The sequence below is a fragment of the Xenia sp. Carnegie-2017 genome, unplaced genomic scaffold (genome assembly GCF_021976095.1).
Source record: "Xenia sp. Carnegie-2017 unplaced genomic scaffold, XeniaSp_v1 HiC_scaffold_22, whole genome shotgun sequence".
In the NCBI taxonomy this organism is placed as follows: domain Eukaryota; kingdom Metazoa; phylum Cnidaria; class Anthozoa; order Malacalcyonacea; family Xeniidae; genus Xenia; species Xenia sp. Carnegie-2017.
In genome coordinates this window covers 561,306-581,824 of record NW_025813485.1, presented here as the reverse complement: position 1 = coordinate 581,824, position 20,519 = coordinate 561,306, and the positions used below count along the sequence as shown (strand labels likewise).

The following is a 20,519-nucleotide window of genomic DNA, read 5'->3' as shown; positions in this document are numbered from 1 at the left end:
TTTTAAACATAATTTATTGCAATTTGGAATAAAACCAATTTTTGAGATATTTTTTACATCGTTCACTCAACCGATATGTGGAACACATGAGCCAGGGATGTGTTGATTAACTTTATTTTTAGTATTTCACTACATGACGTTTGCATAAGACCAGAGTGCGAGATAAACAATGCATAAGTACTGAACTAAATACAATCACGTTGTATGCATCAAGTTTCATGTATTATTGCAAAGGAGATACAATCGACTTTTGTGAGTAGTTTAATTGCAACTTAACAAGCTCGCAAACATCAGCAAAATAGAACTGATTTTACGCAGAAACTAAACGATTTTTGCATTCATTGAAAATTACAATATTTATACTACATCAACTGCACTTTCAAAGAAAGATGATCGTTGAGATTGAAAGTTATTCCGTTCGGAAGTTTCAACCTCAGACTTTATTTTCTTGCAAGTTTAGCAACTGACTGGAACATATATAATGGTTTAACAAAACGTTTTGCTGTCTGTCCCTAATTACCTCTCAGGTTTACTAACCAACCAACGAAAAATAAGATTGGATAATAAATAAAACAGAAATTATTGCCAGTAAAGCCATGTTTTATACACTTGCGTTCTGGAGAACGAGAAAATTATGGAGTAAACGAGAGCTCAAGCCTCGAGTTAACGGTGTCTTGAGTTAGATTTGGCAATATGGTAATTACGACAATTTTGAGATTCATCCTAAATTCTTGCAATGATTCATCAGGTAGTTAAGACGGTATTATTAAGAGTAAGGTAGCAATCCTCTTCTTCTTAAGTCGTCAAAACAGCCATTAACATACAGTGTATCGAAGTAAATGGTTTGAACCCGGGAGTGTCGTTGGAATAGTCCTGAGGACTGTTTTTGTTGTTGTTGACTGACGTTTCGACAACCTTAGCGGTAGTCACCTTCAGAGTCAAAAAAAAAATTTAAACAAATTTTTTTTTATTTTTTTTTTATTTTTTTTACTCTGAAGGTGACTACCGCTAAGGTTGTCGAAACGTCAGTCAACAACAACAAAAACAGTCCTTCTCAGGACTATACCAAACTGGACGATCTACACTTACATACAGTGTATCGTGAAATTCACATGCATCAGACGACCTACGTGCATTCGTAGTAAGTTTCGCGAATAAACTCTACTGAACTTTTTCAATAGTTCAGTTGAATAATTCTTAACATAACCGTCAAGATTCCTTTTAAGTAACTCCAGATATTTTATTGACTTCTAATGTACCTGTAAGTCTTGGAGAGCTAAATGTATAAGAAACAGAAAAGTTTCATTGTTGTTACAGCAACAGGTCGTACATTTTGCTTGATAATGTTTGAGTCATCACTTGTGTATAACTTTTTGCTGTATCGTCGATGTTATGAATAAAACACATTTCTAATTTCAAATTTTATTTGCCTGATAATTGATCAAAATCGCTAGGAATTTAATTGACTGCCTTAACTACAAAAACTATAAAAATATGGCATATGCCAAAAAAACAATGATAATGACAATGCACAAAGCAAAGTCAAGTGAAATATTTCCATTCACGTGATCAAACCATGGCTTGAAAAGAAAAATTTTTCCTTAAGACACCACAGCGAATCTTAAGGTAGCGCGAACATCAAGTTTTAGAAAATGTTTACTACAGCAGCTATTGATAGTTTATAAGAATTGATGATTAAACTTGTTCATATCCACTTTTGGAACGACGTCGACCAATGATATAAGCAATGAGAACAATAAGTACCAGTCCCCCAAGTGCTGCGCCGACAGCTATAGGTACTGTATTGCTGTTGTCATCACCGTGTGATTTGTTGTCAGCAGCGCATTTTTTACCTAGCATGAAGTGATGGAAAACCAAAAAATTTTCGTCAATAACTATAGTAAACTACACAGGAAATTTAAAATACAAAGTTTAACCAGTTCAACTTTACGTAGACTTACAAATAAACTCGTTGACAAAAAACTAAAAAAATTGCCATCATTAGACATACCTGCGGATGTAAAATTAGTGTCAGTGGAAAATGGCTGAAGTTTCAAATGTTTAAACATAGCATTTACACCACCATTCATTTGAAGCCCCAAATGCGATTCACAAACGTAATATGTTTGACTCTGAACAAAACCTATGCTGCCACTACCACTTGCATTTGCAAAGATAGCTGTGAAAAGTGAAAAATTTTAATGCTAGTTAAAAATTTATGAAAATATATCAAAATACATGTACAGGTGTGTGGTTAGTATGCATTATTCAACTTAACCATTGGTAACCTCAACTTTATATCTACTCAATCGATTCTACAACTATCGAGTTTGTATCAGCAAATAATGAATGAGCAGCGTCGCTAAAATTGCACAATTACATGTTTGCTAGCCAGCTCGCAGCCTCGCATGGTTAACATCCAAATTATTACATTTGCCGTATTTGCTTCAAGAATTTTGTCTCAAACAATTCTTTCAAAGAAAATGCGGCGTCGTTACAAATAGGAAAGATAAACAATAATGCAGAGTCTTTAAAAAAAAAGGATTTACACTCAATAACGAGCTCATTGTATTCTGCTGGTTAATACCCAAATTTAGTTATTCACACGCTAGGCCAGAAGAAAGAATTCAAGTTCTGTCGACATTTCTGTTAAATTATGTTGCTTGTATAATTGAAACGTGAAAACTAACTTGTCAACGATTCACTTTAAAATTTAACTATTAGGAATTATTTTACATGGAGTGACGAAATAGCTTCAGTATTTTGACTCTATATCGTTTAATCTCGGTATGGGCGCGCAGAACGACATTTCATGGAAAGAGATTAGGACAAAAAGTCAAAGACTTTTATTTCCGTTTATTCTGTCCATGACAGAAAAAGATTCAACAAACCGATGCGGTAATTTCAGTAGAAGTTGAAATGCAAACATTTTAAACACTTTCCCCCATAACTCTGTCCTTACTAGAAGCATTGTCAAAAGTCAGCCTCTCAAGTTTTTGTTTAGAACATGCTACACATCATTCTTCAGCCAAGCTAAATGCTATAGCTGTGATTGTTATTTGCTATTTCGTTCATTTTTCAAAAAAGCCATTCATTGTTTCTCTTAATAAACAAATTTATTTGTATGTTCAAGTACACGCATTCAATGTGTTTTCATTCCTCAAAAATTTCCTGGCTGCCAGAGATCTCAAGCCTTGTGAAAAAAAAAAGATGTCCAGCAGATTCTTGATATACTACTTTATCATAAAGGTTGCATGCAACAGGACAGATTAAGCAGGAATAATCATATTATAAAGGTTGCATGCAACAGGACAGATTGAGCAGGAATAATCATATAATTAGATTACATGAAACAGGACAGATTGAGCAGGAATAATCATATAATTAGATTACATGCAACAGGACAGATTAAGCAGGAATAATCATATAATTAGATTACGTAATATTACATGTGCCTTGTATAATATGCCTGCATGACAGGATAGAGAAAGAGAATTTTACCTTTTTTATTGGCATCAATGAAACGCGAGTCTCTGGTGTTAAATATTGCCCTTATTGATGGAACAAACCATTGATGTTTTTTTGAATCAAGCTTGAACTCCATTACAAATTGATGTGTTGGTCCAGTGTCACCACCAGTTTGGTTCCAGGAAATGACAAAAATAGCATAGCCATCCTCAGAACTACAATTTCCATGCGCTTTGTGATGCGCATTCAAAGGTATATTGGACGTATTTTTAGTCTATAAAAAGTAATCAAATTCTTCACACCAATTCCAACAAAATTGCTACATTTAAGCTTTCACAAAAAGAATCTTGTTAGAAGCATAAACAACTACTTACAGTCTGGTTTGTCGATAAAGCCATAAAATGAATATTTGATTTTTTATCAAAATACCTGGTTTGAAGTATAAGCCACATTAAAGCTGACAGAAAATTGGGCCTTAAGACATGAAACATTTGGGTTCTTCATATCGTTGAAGTGAACTTTCTGTTCAGTATGGGCAGGTGGTGATGGTGATGGCGGTGATGGTGATGATGATGGAACATAAGATGTTGTTGCAACAGTAGAAGGGCTGACTGACGAACTTTGACTTGAAGTCAATATTGTTGATGTTAATACTGATTTAGAAACATGTGAAGTACTTAAGCTTGGTGATACCATCGTTGAAGAGTAGATTGACTTGGAAGATGAAGGAGCAGCTAAGGATGAAGTGGAAATTGAAGATGAGGGAGCAATTGAAGGTGTAACTGAGGAGGAAGGGGCAACTGAGGAGGAAGAGGCAATTGAGGAGGAAGAAGAAACGGAGGAGGAAGAGGAAATGGAGGAGGAAGAGGAAACTGAGGAGGAAGAGGAAACTGAGGAGGACGTGGCAGTTGGGGATGAAGGAGTATTGGAGATTGAAGAACTTGAGTTCTTGGCTTTAACAATTAAAGTCATACTTCCTACAAATGATTAAAATAAAATAAATATTTTGTCTAAGCAAAATTTTTTGTAGCAAAAATGTATGACAATATGAAAAGAAAAGATTTTGATTGGGCTGGGATTTTTAACAGGGCACTTGATGGTTTGCTATATAGACATGTCGTGTGAACTTGCACTTTACCAAATTTTCAGCTATTTTCCTTGCAAGATTCCTTTTATTTGCTTATGCAATAACACAAACATATTTATCTCAAGTTAAAACAAATGGATGCATAGTTTCACTTTGTAATTGTGCTTTTATAGTTTACAATGCAACAAAATACCTTGAAAGGAAAAAATCAATTAGTTTAATTTCAGTAATTTATAGTGATGCTAATATGTCATTATTTAAAAATGTGGTAAACAAGAAGTTGGGTTTAAAAAGGCTTCATTTTACAGGTTTTATTTGAGCTTTTGAACAATAAAAGCCATTGTTGGTGACATAAACCAGGCAACTATTTATCATCCCTTCACTTCTTTAGAAAGTAATCTGTACCAAATAAAGCAAGTAGTTAAAATTTTTTAGATGATATAACATTGTTTAACTGAGCATAATGCAGGAATTTTTAAAGTAACAAAAAACGAGTGAGAATGGTTAAAGTAGAAAGTGATTTATCACACTCCCTTGGAAAGTCCATACCATTTATTAATTTTACCACCTAAAATTGTACAATATAGTTGATTTATGTTGTTAGACATCACAGAGAGTTAACACTATAGCAGACCCAGTTTCAAAAAAATTCAGCTAATGGCTTTTAAACTACATGCTCAAAAATAGACCATATCAAGGTTAACTTAGGTTTGATGCGAAACATTTTTCGCAGGTTAAAACTTGAAAACTTTGACAAACATCTTAAGTTACGTCACATGATTATCATGCATTGAACTTTATACTATTCGTAATCTTGCGTACAAACTATTCCCACAGTATTTAATACTTGTGATAAGAAAGATTTCAAAATACACTCAACTACTTTCAATCTTAGAATAGGGCTGCCTTCATAGTCTAATATTCATAGATTTGGATAAGGTGACGAATGGCTGTAAATATAAAAATTGTTGTAATTAAATACGCCATACAAAATATGCCCTTCCAAGAAAAGCATGTTATTTTACAACTGTGCCACCACGAACATTACAAGTTCAAAATGAACGGTTTGAACAGTCATTTTGCTTTACAAATAGTCAAGCAATTTTCTAAAATACAAGATCCACTAAAGAGAAATTCTCACTGCAAGTGTTTGGACGAGGATATCTTATCGCCTCAAAAATATCAAAACAATTTGGTCACTTAACGCTTGAAGTGATGAACAAATAACGCGTATTATACAGACATGGATATTCATATGAAGCTCATAGCTTCAGAAACTATGGTATAATAATAATCGGATTTAAAACTTTGCAACGTTTCATTCTGTACGGCTTTTATACAAGATTTCATCAACTCGCAATCGAAACTTCACATCACATTTTAATAAACGCCTTCAAATGACTTTAGTTGATTTAAATGCAAAAACTACTTCACATGGAAACTTTCAGGAGAAATTCTTACGTAGAAAATCCACAAGTTCAGAGAGTTAATGGTTAAAAGTTAACGTCATTACTTCAGCGCAATACATTTTCAACCATGCTGCAATTGCATCATGTCTTTAGACAAATATTTATAAGCTAAATTGTGGTCAATCATTTGAAAACCAACATTCAACTTACCAATAGTCAATAAAGTTACCACACAAATAGCTAAACTTCTCGCCATCTTCTAGTTTAACGCTTCGAATAAAGCAACCAAAAGAGAAATGTCTACGGGAAGAAGGAGAGACCGAAAAGACTGGCTTTATGCTGTGGCTTGTCTCGTGATTCTACCATGTGATTAGCATATTTAGATATAAGGGAGGGGAGGAAGATGACAATTCCGGAAATCAATTATATTTGCGCGATCTTGCATAAAACCATCAGGGGTTTGTTAATTGTTATTTTTTACGACAGGGCATAATAATTACAATCAATTTTTACAACAAAGGTTTTTAATTCATGGCTGCAATTCACCGCTTATGGGATTGGTGGTAGTTCAGAAAATCCGAAGTCTTGAAACAATAGAAGGAAATTGTATTTTTAACTCAAAAATAAGTTTTAATTTCGTTGAAAGATGGTCAACTTTAATGTTCGGTCCACAATTTAAAAAAAAAACAAAAAAAAAACAAATTCCGAATAGACAAGAAATCTTGAGATTACAAAACACATGAATCAGAACAAGACGTCACTTTGCGATTTCGAGATTTCGGATTTAATGTGGTGAAAAACACTGTGACACTTCATTGACAAACATCAGGAGAGAGAGACTACTATTTTTATTTTTTTTATGTTCATGTCTTCAAGTCTATGACAGACAAAGATTCAGCAGAGATATCTACTGTTGCTTCAGCCACTCCCCCCTCGTCATTTAGATTTAGTTGCTAGCAACGTAAACACATTATTTTGAAAACAAAGACAACAAAATGTATACTATTTAGTCACAACAAGACTTGCTCATCGAATTGTAGAATCAAACAAATAAAAGAATTCAAGAGAGCGAAGTGGGAAAAACCATTTAAGAATGAAGCAAAGCTGAGGTACTTTCGTTTAAAGAAACTAGCTCATCACAGGTAGGTAATAAAGATGTGGTCAGTCCAAAACTCTTCCGAGCTATATGACATGTGTTTTGTGGAAAAATTTACAACAAAAGTCTACGAAGATGGCAAATTCACTACTTTCCCCGGTGTTGATAAAAGCGTCAACAACAAAAAAAAAACGTATCAGTGCCAATATGTTATTCAACTGTAAATTATTTTCTACAGAAGTTATCTATACTTTCGTATTTTGTTATCTTATGCAATGCATGTACTTTCGAAAATTTCTTTGTTTCGGTCTGTTGTTTTAGTGAGTCCAACAAGCATAAATTACTTGTTTTAAACAATTTTAAATAATATTGACGACTTACAAAGATTACTGTGCAAAATGCAGAGTGGCTCAATGACATGGTCACAAAAAATGTTGTAGGTAAGAAAGATCGGCATTCATTGTTGTGCTCATGGCTCACAACATTTTTCCATTGACTTATATTTGACATTTTCCGGCAGGTTTTACACGTATTTAATTTGTACGCAATTAGCTATATCGTTTCATAAATACTGAACTATCCTTGCCACATACAAGTGCAAAAAACTGTCAATGGGGGAGGGGAGGGGGAGACTTAGTTCTACCACAAATGAGCCTACATAAAGAGCGTTACACGTAACTGGTTTGATAGATATTTTATTATTCAAATTAAATATTTTGAGATTTACCTGTGTTTCACCCTTTGCTCATGACTCGTCACTATTGATCGTTAATTGATTTTATTCGTTTGAAATTCAAACCCACGGAAGTAGTACAAATGTTGTGCATAACATAATTTGACGTAATTGGCACGTGATTTGTCTGACCTTGACTTAGTAACAGTGCTTTAGATGAGATTGACGATTTTCATATTTACAAAAGTTCGACTCTTTCTTAATTTACCAGTAATACGACTACATATAATCAAATTGATTTGTCTTGTTGTTAATATCTAGAGTTCATAAATAGCATCTTTGATGTACAGCAAGAAAGAAATATTAATTTGTTCTATTCAGTTCTTATCGTCAACCAAATTATTTATAAAGTCATGCATTATAATCATATTAAAGTTTCTTGAAAAGATATTAATATCTAGTATTTAGATAATATTTGCATCAAATTATTTGCCTCGTGGGTGGGGTGGAAGACTGCTGCTCATGTCACAACTGCTGGCCGAAGCAGGCTACAGTGCAGGCACAACTTACAAACACGTCTCAAACGTTACAAGCACATTTCATGAGACTAAAATATTCACTAAAGTTTGTCCGAGACTGAAGATACATGACGCACCATAACTACAAAAAATAGTGAATTCCCTTTTTAAGTTGTTTTGAGCCCTTTATTAATTACAAAGATTGGTTTAAAAACCAAATATTTCATTTGTTCCCTCTTTAAAAGTAAAAAAACATAAATTGGAAATAACTTCCAATCATTAAATAAATACGTAAAATTTGTACATTATTCAAAACACACTAATATAACCTTAAAACAATGGTGAGCTTCACAAATAAAAAGACAGGATGGTCTTAGTTTCATCATATATATAAAAAATAAACGTCACATTAAACGACAAAAATTTATCAAAGTAATACAAAATAATTACATTTCGATGAGCTATATAATTTCATACTCTTCATCAATATCTGATTGAACAGTTTCAAAGTCCAACGGAGCATCTTCTAAAAATTTATATTTACTTTGTAATTTTGATTTTTTTTAGTAAGCTGTGAGTTAAAATCAAACATAGGAATTTATCTGTTTGGTACCTAAATGCTCTCTGCTTGGTTAGTTGTATAATGTTTGACAATTGGCAGTTAACCTTAATATCTTTTTATCATCATACACATGCGGATGTTTTTTTGGGGAAATGTGTAACATTCCTTAACAATTATGAAGATGTCTTGATTGTGCTTATTTTGTTTGAGATTTCAAATAAAGCATGAGGTCAATAATACAACGACGCATTTTATAATAATGGACACACCTGAACTAGGAAGAGTTGGAGGATAATATGGAGGCCAGTGAGGAGGTCGGTCGTTAATGACCTCAAATAATGGGCGCGGAGAAGATTTGTTTATCTTAAATACGTAAAATAAAAACATGAAAATAAAAGTGACAGACTTTCCATGTACACATTTTAGAAAGAAACTAAATAAATAACAAAAAACTCCTCTCCTGACTAGCATAAAACATTTCAACAATTTGGGATGTTAATGAAAAAAAACCTTTTGTTGTTGTTCATGTATTTCAAAACCAGATTTTATATAGTTTAAGCTGGGATTTTACCTCTCTTAAAGAGAAACATAGCTCATTAAATTCATTTTCTGTCTCGCAATAAAAGCCCTATAAAAAATGGGTGAAGACTTAAAACATACAACTTAAACGAGCATAAAACAATTGCATCATACGTATGTATGGAGTATGATCTTGAGCGTATGCCATCAAATAATGACGACAGATAGTGAAAGGTCGACGTACGTCTTTAATACTCCATTAGGGGGGGAGAACTAAAATAAATATTGTATATACTAACCAAAGCAACTGAAGGATCCATGTCTGAGATACTCATACTCCAAGGGGGAGAGACGCAACAATGAAAGGTCTGTACGTGTTATAAAAAAATATTTCAATGAAGAAGGGATGAAGATACAATTTACGAATAAACCAACTGAATAGTAAAAATATCTAAAGCAATGATTGCTTTGGCCACTTTTCTTTCTCTGGCATTTACCTCATCCGCAATGTTATTGAGATCTTCTGAAACGACTGAAGTTTGTGTAACGTGTGGATCCAGGTATAACAACTTGTTTCCTAAAACCATTTTACTTATTGCTGTTACAAGCTCCACTTTCAGTTTTTAGATGAAATTGTAACATCGTCAAAGTGATCAAACATTACATGTACCGTTATATCCAATAAAATAAGATGCATGGTTAGGTCGACCACCAATACAACCAAGCGATTGAGCAAGAGTAAAACACTTCTGTAATAATAATATAAAAGAATAACAATAAACTGGAAGGAAGTTTTCTAACAAGAGACATGTTCTAAGTTAAAATTTACAGTTTTATCAAGCAAAGCAAATCTTACATGAAATGAAATTACCTTAAGAGCATTCTCATAAACCAAATTCATTGTTGAAAGTCCCAAACGTAATGGAATAAATAAAACAAGGGGTTTCCATGCAAAATCTCCACTTGTACTGGAAATACTTGACTTGAAATGTCTATTATGCAATGATTTGGTTTCCTTACATGTAGAAATGCTGTCTTGTGCTAAAGACAAAGATTTACACAGGCATACTAAAAAAATAACATATTCACAATGATAGACTCCAAAAATCATTTTCTGTGAGAATGAGGGAAGTACTTGTACAAATGAGAAGGAAGTACTTGTACAAATGAGAAGGAAGTACTTTTACAAATGAGAAGGAAGTACTTGTACAAATGAGAAGGAAGTACTTTTACAAATGAGAGGGAAGTACTTGTACAAATGAGAAGGAAGTACTTGCACATATGAGAAGGAAGTACTTGTACAAATGAGAAGGAAGTACTTTTACAAATGAGAAGGAAGTACTTGTACAAATGAGAAGGAAGTACTTTTACAAATGAGAAGGAAGTACTTGTACAAATGAGAAGGAAGTACCAAATGAGAAGGAAGTACTTTACAAATGAGAAGGAATACTTTACAAATGAGAAGGAAGTACTTGCACATGAAGGAAGTACTTGCACATATGAGAAGGAGTACTTGTACAAATGAGAAGGAAGTACTTTTACAAATGAGAGGAAGTACTTGTACAAATGAGAAGGAAGTACTTTACAAATGAGAAGGAAGTACTTGTACAAATGAGAAGGAAGTACTTTTACAAATGAGAGGGAAGTACTTGTACAAATGAGAAGGAAGTACTTGCACATATGAGAAGGAAGTACTTGTACAAATGAGAAGGAAGTACTTTTACAAATGAGAAGGAAGTACTTGTACAAATAAGCGGGAAGTACTTGTACATATGAGAAGGAAGTACTTTTACAAATGAGAGGGAAGTACTTGTACAAATGAGGAAGTACTTGTACAAATGAGGAAGTACTTGTATATATGAGAAGGAAGTACTTGTACAAATGAGAAGGAAGTACTTGTACAAATGAGAAGGAAGTACTTGTACAAATGAGAAGGAAGTACTTGTACAAATGAGAAGGAAGTACTTGTACAAATGAGAAGGAAGTACTTGTACATACCAAGTGTTGTGGTTATAATAAATGTTAATATATGACACACCATTACTTATTGAAAACTTACTGATATCATTGATTACAACGGTATTGTCCATAGCAACATGTACAGATATTTTACTCCATTCATCAAATTGAACAAGCTTTCTGAAAATATGTCATTAAAGTATACCAAACTTATTGAAAAATCAAATACAGAATGAAATACCAAATGATCTTGTATACTTTAGATTTAGATTTGACTATGATTTAATTATTATTTAACGCCAAAGACTTTAACACAAATTCAAAATATTTCTTTATTCCATTTCAATGTTGAGTACATACCAGATGATGTTATTTAATGTTTATTTGTTATGAGTATGTTTTATTCTACATTGAATGGTATTTAAGAAATAAAAGATGTTTACTGTGTTTGCACAGGCTTATGCAAACCAAGGAGACCTTTGAGAGAACTCGAGAGCAGATCAGTGCAAGCTCGAGACCGAAGGTTGAGAGTTGCACATGCTCGAGAGTTTTCACAAACGTCTCCGAGGTTTGCATAAGCCAGTGCAAACACGTAAAACATCTTTTATTTCTTTTATAAAATAACAATATTGTAAAAAAGACAGACATTTTAATTTTTCCTCTAAAAAGTATTTTTGATCGATTTGCAAATTCTCTTTGACTGATTGATTGTTTTGATTGTTTTGATTGGTTGAGCTCAGATGTGTTTTGCGCAGGCTAAAGCAAACACAGCTCTAGACAAATCAGCGCACGCCTTTCAGTGTTTTACTTGTTAAAGGATTTTGAAAATACGTAGTTAGGTGATAACTGACATACCTCAATACTTGTGCTATAGTGTTGGGTCCAAACCAACTGCCCACATTTTTACCTTCCGAGACTCCCATTTGAGCTATAAATGAGCAGCATAAAATAATAAGACTTTCCAAAGTTTTAAACAATTAAAGACACAATGTGGACAGAAAAACAAAAAAAAACATTGTTTTATAAAAAAAATTATTCATTCTGAGAGATTTGCAATTTGTCTAAGGGTGGCATAAATGTTTTTTAAACAAATTTTTGGGAATTTTTCATTATATAATACATGACACTTTTAATATTTAAGATCCTAATTTCAAATTCATTAAGGGTTATAAATACCAATTTGATGAATTGAATAAAAACTGTCTTTCTTGTCCAGAAATGAGTTAAGTATCTATGTAAAAGAATTTATCAATGTCATTGTTGTCATATAAGGTGCAACTCACATTTTTTTGAATACTATACACTTTGGTCAAATCATTATTTCTTAATATACAGAAATATGTTTTATTTAATATCATCGATTTTCCCCATTTGAAGTAAAAGCGTCACTTACATACTATATATAAAATATGGCATTTTATGAAATACGTCTCTACTAAGAATAACAATGAAACTTAAAACTAACCATCATGTATTTCACATCTTTAACTTTTTTATTCCAGACCCATCCTAAAGATGGCAAAACCAGTTTCTAAATTTGTTTCATCACTTATGATGTATTTTTACACAATATATGCTAAGTTACCGAACTAACAAATTTAAATTTTTACTTTGTGATCTTAGATAAAGCTGCATATCATAAAATCATTTTTGTTTTTGTAAAACCACTTAGTATACTAATGGTTTTTGTTTTAGCTAATAAAAAATTGTCTTGTTTTAATGTGTTTTACATTTTAAAAAATCTGTTAAGATTAATTAAATCTCAGCATAGTATTTACTTTTTTTGCTAGTAAATGTGGTTATAATGATAAGAGCAACTACATGTACATTTATGTTAACATATTTACTATGTGTACCTTTTCCTAAATGTCTACGAACAAGAGCTTCAGCTAGAATCATTTGACCACATCGTAACATACAACCCCATCCAGCATCTGATGTAGGTCCAGTTCCACCTACAAAATATGTAATAAAGAAATACTAGGGATGGAAATTTTACATCGGCTTACAAAATAACCTGAAAATTTAAATATTGCCAAAAAATGACAATGTTTGAGCAGCGAAAAAAACCAAAATGATATTTGACAGTAAGACAAAGTTAAAAAGTGTCAAACTATATCGTTTGTTTTACAAACGTACTTTGTTGGAACTCAAGCATTTCCTTACTCACCAATAGGTGTAAAACCTTTTCTGTATGTAAACCAAAGACAGGACTTCACAACTTTTTCAATTTCTTTCAAAAGAAAAGACGTTAGACGATGTCAATGTTAAAAAATGGAGAAACTTCAGGTTTATGGTCAGATAAAAACATAACATAGAACACAGATAGCAGTAGAAAGCAAATTTCATAACAATCTTCTTCACCTTGATGTGTAAAAAGTTAAAAAAACAAAATATTTTGTTCACCTTCATATTTTCCATCGTAGTATTTTCCTAAAATCCAAACTGGAGGTTTATAATCGCATGGTGTTTGATTGAACAAAATAGGCACTCCTTCGTATGTAAAGCAAGCTGAGTCCATGTCAGTTCCATCATAAATTCATAGTCAATACCATAATATCATATTATAATGCTTTTTCGACCATTTTAATTTCAACATAAGCACAAACAATTTCACAAATTTACACAAAGCAATTATCACGCGTGGACATCACGTGAACTCGCGATTCATCAAAATTATCCTACGTGAGTTGGAGATCAATGGCGAAGATATCAAATCATCATCAAATACATTTGTTTAAGGACACACAACTTTTCAGTTTTATTTGAACATATATTTTAGAATTTGTGTTAATATCTTTGATGGGGAATTATGAGAATTCACTTCGGAAGGCAGGATTTAAAACATTTGTGGCCTGTCAAAAATCTAAAAAATTACCATTAAGATTTTCAACCATTAGCGCTTACGTATAATTCTAACAAAACTGCAGAAACATAATATCATATCGAATAACTTAAAGCAAAAGTTATTAATTAAATCCTATGATACAAGAATATATAGTTTTGAATATATGCTTCAAACGAGAAACTGCGGGAAGAACGAAGGAGTAGGAGCTTTTTCAACTCTGTAACCATGACAACAAAATAAATAAAATCTAAAGATGGCGTTTTTAGATGGCGAAAAACGTCGAAACGCGTTTTTGTCTTTAGAAGAAATGCTGATGAACAACACGACTTTAAGAACGCAAAAAGTCACACACAGGAATATTTTATGTGCGTTTTTTTTTATTATTTTTCAAATTTTTCTAATTTGAGACATTAGTTGAAAGTAGTATATGTCACATTTCCGACTCGCACTTTGCGAAAGATTTCTATAGAAATAGATCTATTAATGGTATTATAGAAAGCGTTACCAAGGCAAGACTACGGTAATGGTAAACAAGGAAAAGGTGTTTAAAGCATACATTGATATTATACACCACATAGTGGTCAAAAAGAACCGATCGCGCATTTAAATCACCCCGTTCCTAAGAACAAATTCAACTCGCTTATCAAATAGATAACTAAAAAGTTCAAAAATTAGTGGGTCGCTTCCAGCTTTACAACGACGTTGCATCTTCAGACACGCTGATAATGAAATATTTCGATATTTTGTCGGACAGCCTTCCCAAGCAGCCTTGAATGCTGCACATTGTTGAACAGTTCTTTATTATTTGTGGAAAATGCTATCCTCAGACCATTAATTCAAGAGTCATCCTACTGACATAACTTTTTCCATCACAAACTCAAAGAATGAACAGGGATTTGATGCAAAAATTGCCTTAGACCACAAGTCAGCTCTTTAATCTTTATATGTTCGTGCAAATTGTTGGCAGTAATAAGTTGTGGTTTCTCTTCCTGAGCTTGCAGCTACGTCTTTGTAATACTTTTTTTTATTTGAACAGATTGTTAAGATCATGTGCAATCTGCATCTTGGCTGCAATCTTGCTATCTGTAAATTTGTTTTGAAGTGATTTGAAATGTGCATACTTACAATCATATTGTGATTTTCCTGCCTCTTAAATTTCGTCCAATTCCATTTAGGTATCTCTGCATAATCTCACTGTCTGCAACCCATTGTTTCCCATCTTCTATTTCATTCGTCAACTACATGATAATTTTGTTAACAACTTTTAGTTTTCTTTCTATGTCCATACAAAATGTTAAAAAGATCAAAAATTGACCTATCTAAAATTCATCAAAATTCATTGTTAGTGCCCAGATGGCTATTGGCGGTAAACCATGATTCTTAATGCTCAATGCAAGCAGAAAGTAATATTATCACTAACTTTATCAGTTCTTTTTGACTGCCAGTGTTTATAGATAGTCAATATCAATGTCTTTGTATTTTGTTGTTGGTATTTTTGATTTAGTTGAAAGAATTTTTTTACTTTCAGGCATTGGAACTGATCTTTTGAAAGAAATTGAGTCATTTATGAATGTTGACAAGAATGAAGCAGTTAAAACTGCTGTAAGTGTTATTCCTATGCGATGATAATTCACATTTTTACTAGTACTATACTTAGAAAGCTGATGAGAAATTCATTTATAATAATGAAAGTTTAGGTTTCAGTCAACCCCCAGACCCCAGTCCTCTTTAGATGAGTCCTCTAGAGATTTTCATGATGTGGCATTCATTTCGAACAACATAAACCTAAAAGATTGTAGTTTGTGGCCATAGTTCTTCATGAAGTATTTCTTCAAGCCTTTCCATATCTTCCTCCCACAAACCCATTTCTTACTAATTGACTACTTCTAACGTAAACCTTCGTCTATCCATTCAACTGGTAATGCTCTCAAACTTCTTTTTTCTCTTGCCATTATTTCTCATTCTTTAAATAACGATCTATGGCAATGCGTTGTGGGAATATATATAGAACCCTAAACGGACAAGTTCGTTCACTTTGTTAACATATGTACTCTACAGGGATGGCGCCAAAAAATTTAAACCTTGAGGGGGTACGACTTATCCCCAAGCCCCTTTGGCGCCGTGCCTGCTCAATCAAATTAGCTGAAAGTAGATCGTACTTATCTTTACATTTTGACTTTTGAGTTTTTCTTGTTATTATATTAAAAAAGAAGTAAATGAAGAAAAGACATGAATATTATTCAAATATTAAACAGCACCTTGTTATTGCTAAGTTTTTTGTTATTTCTCATTGGTGATTTCTCAGATCAAACAAACAGAAGAAAGGTTATTGCAAGAAAGAAAAGCTATGATTGATGAAATTGTTGAGAATATGAAAAGAGAAAATGCAGAGTCGTTAGAAAAATTAAAAAAGGTGAAAAGCAGTTTTTAATTACGGTCAATCAAAAGTGAAATTATCTACAAATTCTTTATAGTATTGAACATACAATATTTAAATTAATCCTCACAAACAAACTTAGCGTGCAGAGAAAGAACTTGAAATAGTCAAGAATCGCTGTGAAGTACTTGAAAAAAATCGAGTAAGATTAGCCCAAGAGAAACACGAGAAAGAAAAACAACAAGCTTTGCGAAAAGCTGCTGAAGAGGCGGAAAAATCCCAAGAAAAAGCAGTGGCCGAAGCAAAACAATATCTGATAGAATTATTGTTAACTGAAAATGAGGAAAATACAAGAAAAACAATACAAGAAATGATAAATAAAATGGAGGTGGGTTTATAGTTATAAGACAGTGTTTTTGTCTTGAAGTTCGAGAATGTTTATATGAAATTATTATAATAAATGAAGTGTGGCTCGTTGGTTTCCCTTTTTTTAGGATAATACAATTTTGCTAAAACTGTAAAATCATCTATCTCTAGGAAGAAAGGAAAAAAGTTATTGAAGACACAACAAGAAAAACGCGTGAACAGTGTGAGAAGACGATGTCGGAGAAGTTAGATGAAGTTGAACGTAACCAGGAAGAAGAAATTAAAGAGTTAAAACAAAAGTAAATAAAATTAGATTGCTTCCCTAATGTCATCTAGAATGCAAATTTCTGAAAACTAGCATTTGACTTCAGCCTATTCACTTTAATCTCTCTCTCTTTAGCAGATATGAGTCTTATGATGCATTAAAGTAATTTTGTTTTTCTAGGGTTGAAGTTCTTACGGCTAATCTTGAAAGAGAAGAAAAGGAAAAAGAAAAATATGAAAACCTTTATTTAGTAAGTACAATTTGTACAAAACATATATGGTCACCTATGTATTTCCAAAATGCCTCTCACCCTACTTCAATAAAGAGTTCTACTTTTAAGTTAGAATGTTGAAAGTTTCACGTTTTTTTGACAGGATTTAAGAGATGACTACAAGAGGTTTCAGAACTATACACAAGGATATTGCTCAGATTTTCTTATGAAGTAACAATAAAGTAAGGAAAATGAATTCCGGAAAATCTTAATTTTTTAAACAGCAATAGTTCAAAAACTGGACAACGCATACACACTCTGTGAAAAAGTGGCGATAGATGTACTAAGAATACAATATACAAAGATGAAATTGTACAAATAAATGGGAATATATGTTAATTGAGTTTGCTGGGCCTATTTCCCTACGCTACAACATACAAATACAATAAATAATTTGGCAAAATTAATTGTGATTATTGTTTAATGGAGAACTTTTTTAAAAATCTTCTGATCAAAATACTGTGGCAGAATTTAAAAAATTTGACAAGCCATAGGAACAAGTAGCTAGTTAACAAGATCTAATCCAAACTAGAGCATCCGTTTCCTTCTACATACACATCGTAGATCCACTCCAGTCGAACTATCCACTAACACTACATTATTTGAAGTTTCTCTGCTAATCTGGACGATCTTTATCCACAAACATGTTACGGTACTCTCCGGTTCAAACCATTTACTTTATTTGAAGTTTAATACTTTTTTCGAGGCTTTTACTTTGAAGTTTGATAGTTTTTATTTCGAGCCTTTTTTCTCGACGATTTTGTGTACCTCTTTAAAAACATACCTCTTTAAAAACTGACACTAGTTTTAAAGAGTGATTAAACGTAGGGTAAATCAAGGCTCCATACGTATTTTTCTTATTTTTGGCCCATCGCGTTTTCTTAGCATAAGCTTGACTGTTTGGAGATGAAACAATTTTAAAAGCTGCAGGTCAGTCCACGGTTGAACGTAAACATGCAGTGAAGAGTGGTTAAGAAAACCATAAAAAAGTAGGAAACAGCTAACAAACTTAACTTAATGTAGCAAGAATCACACAAAACCTCAAACTCACAATTAAAAATTGCAAAAGCCTAGAAGTTATAATTGACCACGCAGTATCTTTCGTTGGATAGTAACATTATTTTGATTTGTAAAAAGATAATAGACAGAATTTCTACACTTTTATATTTGAGAGATAAGTGATTTTTCGTGCAGAAAACACGTCTCTCTGTACGTATATGTCTATAAAATCTCTTTATATGAACATCCATATTTCAAATATTGCTGTAAAGTATGGGATGTATTTGGTAAAACAGTTAAAAGGACAGAAAAAAGAGTGGCCAGAATAATTGCAAGCGTTAAGAACAATGTAGATCATTCCATTTTCTTAAATGAGTTAAGCTGGGATCCCCAGAATGCAAATTGGTGAAAAACACAAATTTGAAACAAGTGACATACATACCATCCAAAAAATTTACGATGACAAAAATGTTAACTATATTTTATTCACTAATTTCGAAATCGCCTCAGTCGCCTTTGTCTAATGTCTTCATTTGAAACAGGGTGATTAGAATTTAAAGTTTGTTGGTTATGTTGTCTAAAATCATTTAAACTTTCATCAATAGCTGTTTGAAGTTGATCATCTTCATCTGCCATGGAGTGATAACCTAAAAATATCAATTCTTATTCTCATCAAAATTACTACTTACTTTAGCAAATCGGAAAACTATGAAATGGATCACAACCAAGACTTAAGTTTTCATATTAATTTTATTGGTTGATAAGAAGAAAGAAGAAAAGACTACAAACAAATTTCAGTACTTTAATTATCACAAACATGGATGTTTCCTTGATGTGAACATGAAATTTAAATGTCTATTGCGAATTGTTTATTAAAAGATATAATTCAAAATGTACCTGACTGTTGAGAATGATAAGTATACGATGGACGAGATCTGTACAGTTGTCTCACTGGTGTTCCCATGATGATATTTCCTGATAAAAAAGAAATTAATGTATGATTAGTTTTCACCGATACAAGAGCAAAGAATTTATCCACACAACAGATTTAGTTTGTCTCATGAAAATATGCAATTAACATATGCAAAGTAAATTAATACATAATACCCATAAAATTCATGATCTGTTTTAATGGTCCAGTGACGTAAAGTAAACCAACAATAATTCCAGCAAGATGACCTGTAAAAGAGGTTGCTGGTGCGACAACTTGAATAAGAACAAGTTCAACCCAACACGCGAAACGACTTGGTACATTAAAGAGGAAAACGTTTGTCATACTTGACATGGGAAGATTATAAGTTGTGACAACTTTGAGAGCAAATATTACTCCAGAAAACCCTGCTGCACATGTGTGAAGATATGAAAAATCATTCAATAACATTGCAAGGCAATAGTCAATGCATAACAACACAATGCCTGTTAAAATCGAGAAGACTGAAAGAAGATACAACATGCCAAAAGAACCAAGTTTTCGTTCAAGTATCATTCCTTTCCACAAGAATGAAGTCATATTATAATATAAATGAATATCGTCCAAATGATAAAATGGCGATAGAATAATTCGATTCCAATCTTGACCATACATGACATGAGCATAACTTATACAAGCTTTATTAACAGAGGGCAAATTGTTGAATAGTCTAAGATACACTGCAGAGTTTAATAAAATTATTGCCAGTGTAACAGAGGGAATATTCTCCAGACCAGTCTGCATCAACTGACCGACAAGAAATATTATACCAATTCCAGCACCTCTTCTGATCATTTTCTCTTTTCATTTCTTAGAAGTACATCGTTCTCTTTCGTCTTTTTTGCCTCTTCATCTTCGAAATATCTTTTAACTAAAATCCATCCACCAGGCTTACATACAATACCAATTATCAGCCGATAACTTTATTAAATATGAAGTAAAATAGAAAACATGTCCGAGTTGAACACGTACCTATTCTTTAGAGTATGTTTCCTACTGAACAATATTTTTTTCTTTATACCCAAAGTGCATAGGGGATTGAGGACTTGAGATTGACCAAATTGATAACTGTTATTATATCACCTTAACGTTGCTTAAGTATTGGAAGTGGGGTAATTTCCAATGGTTATTT

General features: G+C 32.6%; 4 protein-coding genes across 8 annotated transcripts; 1 reads left to right on the top strand and 3 right to left on the bottom strand.

Annotated features, from left to right (window-relative positions):
• Window positions 1-1,406: 1,406 nt before the first annotated feature.
• On the bottom strand, window positions 1,407-6,326 carry LOC124446333 (serine-rich adhesin for platelets-like). Of its 2 annotated transcripts, XM_046997182.1 has the most exons (6): window positions 6,175-6,326; window positions 4,375-4,445; window positions 3,898-4,305; window positions 3,502-3,742; window positions 2,012-2,179; window positions 1,407-1,853 (listed from the first exon to the last, which is right to left on the bottom strand). In XM_046997182.1, the coding sequence occupies exons 1-6, from the start codon at window positions 6,218-6,220 to the stop codon at window positions 1,696-1,698; spliced, it is 1,092 nt and encodes a 363-aa protein (XP_046853138.1). In that variant the 5' UTR covers window positions 6,221-6,326; the 3' UTR covers window positions 1,407-1,695. The 2 variants fall into 2 exon arrangements, with proteins under 2 accessions (XP_046853138.1, XP_046853137.1); XM_046997181.1 differs by having other exon boundaries at window positions 3,898-4,445.
• Window positions 6,327-6,918: 592 nt separating this feature from the next.
• Window positions 6,919-19,296, top strand: LOC124447499 (uncharacterized protein PF11_0207-like). Of its 3 annotated transcripts, XM_046998452.1 has the most exons (8): window positions 14,332-14,504; window positions 15,668-15,741; window positions 16,445-16,552; window positions 16,659-16,904; window positions 17,054-17,181; window positions 17,328-17,397; window positions 17,522-17,600; window positions 19,112-19,296. In XM_046998452.1, the coding sequence occupies exons 1-7, from the start codon at window positions 14,393-14,395 to the stop codon at window positions 17,591-17,593; spliced, it is 810 nt and encodes a 269-aa protein (XP_046854408.1). In that variant the 5' UTR covers window positions 14,332-14,392; the 3' UTR covers window positions 17,594-17,600; window positions 19,112-19,296. The 3 variants fall into 3 exon arrangements, with proteins under 3 accessions (XP_046854409.1, XP_046854408.1, XP_046854407.1); XM_046998453.1 differs by lacking the exons at window positions 14,332-14,504; window positions 19,112-19,296 and adding an exon at window positions 6,919-7,106 and having other exon boundaries at window positions 17,522-17,825; XM_046998451.1 differs by lacking the exon at window positions 19,112-19,296 and having other exon boundaries at window positions 14,333-14,504; window positions 17,522-17,825.
• Window positions 8,416-13,928, bottom strand: LOC124447496 (cysteine protease ATG4A-like). Of its 2 annotated transcripts, none has more exons than XM_046998447.1 (14): window positions 13,698-13,928; window positions 13,462-13,524; window positions 13,148-13,246; window positions 12,757-12,800; window positions 12,468-12,522; window positions 12,147-12,219; window positions 11,392-11,471; window positions 10,204-10,400; window positions 10,003-10,081; window positions 9,830-9,909; window positions 9,632-9,700; window positions 9,385-9,441; window positions 9,083-9,176; window positions 8,416-8,777 (listed from the first exon to the last, which is right to left on the bottom strand). In XM_046998447.1, the coding sequence occupies exons 1-14, from the start codon at window positions 13,810-13,812 to the stop codon at window positions 8,713-8,715; spliced, it is 1,170 nt and encodes a 389-aa protein (XP_046854403.1). In that variant the 5' UTR covers window positions 13,813-13,928; the 3' UTR covers window positions 8,416-8,712. The 2 variants fall into 2 exon arrangements, with proteins under 2 accessions (XP_046854403.1, XP_046854404.1); XM_046998448.1 differs by having other exon boundaries at window positions 10,204-10,373.
• On the bottom strand, window positions 18,871-20,254 carry LOC124447498 (rhomboid-related protein 4-like). The gene is made up of 3 exons (XM_046998450.1): window positions 19,525-20,254; window positions 19,315-19,392; window positions 18,871-19,064 (listed from the first exon to the last, which is right to left on the bottom strand). The coding sequence occupies exons 1-3, from the start codon at window positions 20,180-20,182 to the stop codon at window positions 18,907-18,909; spliced, it is 894 nt and encodes a 297-aa protein (XP_046854406.1). The 5' UTR covers window positions 20,183-20,254; the 3' UTR covers window positions 18,871-18,906.
• Between the last annotated feature and the right edge of the window lie 265 nt (window positions 20,255-20,519).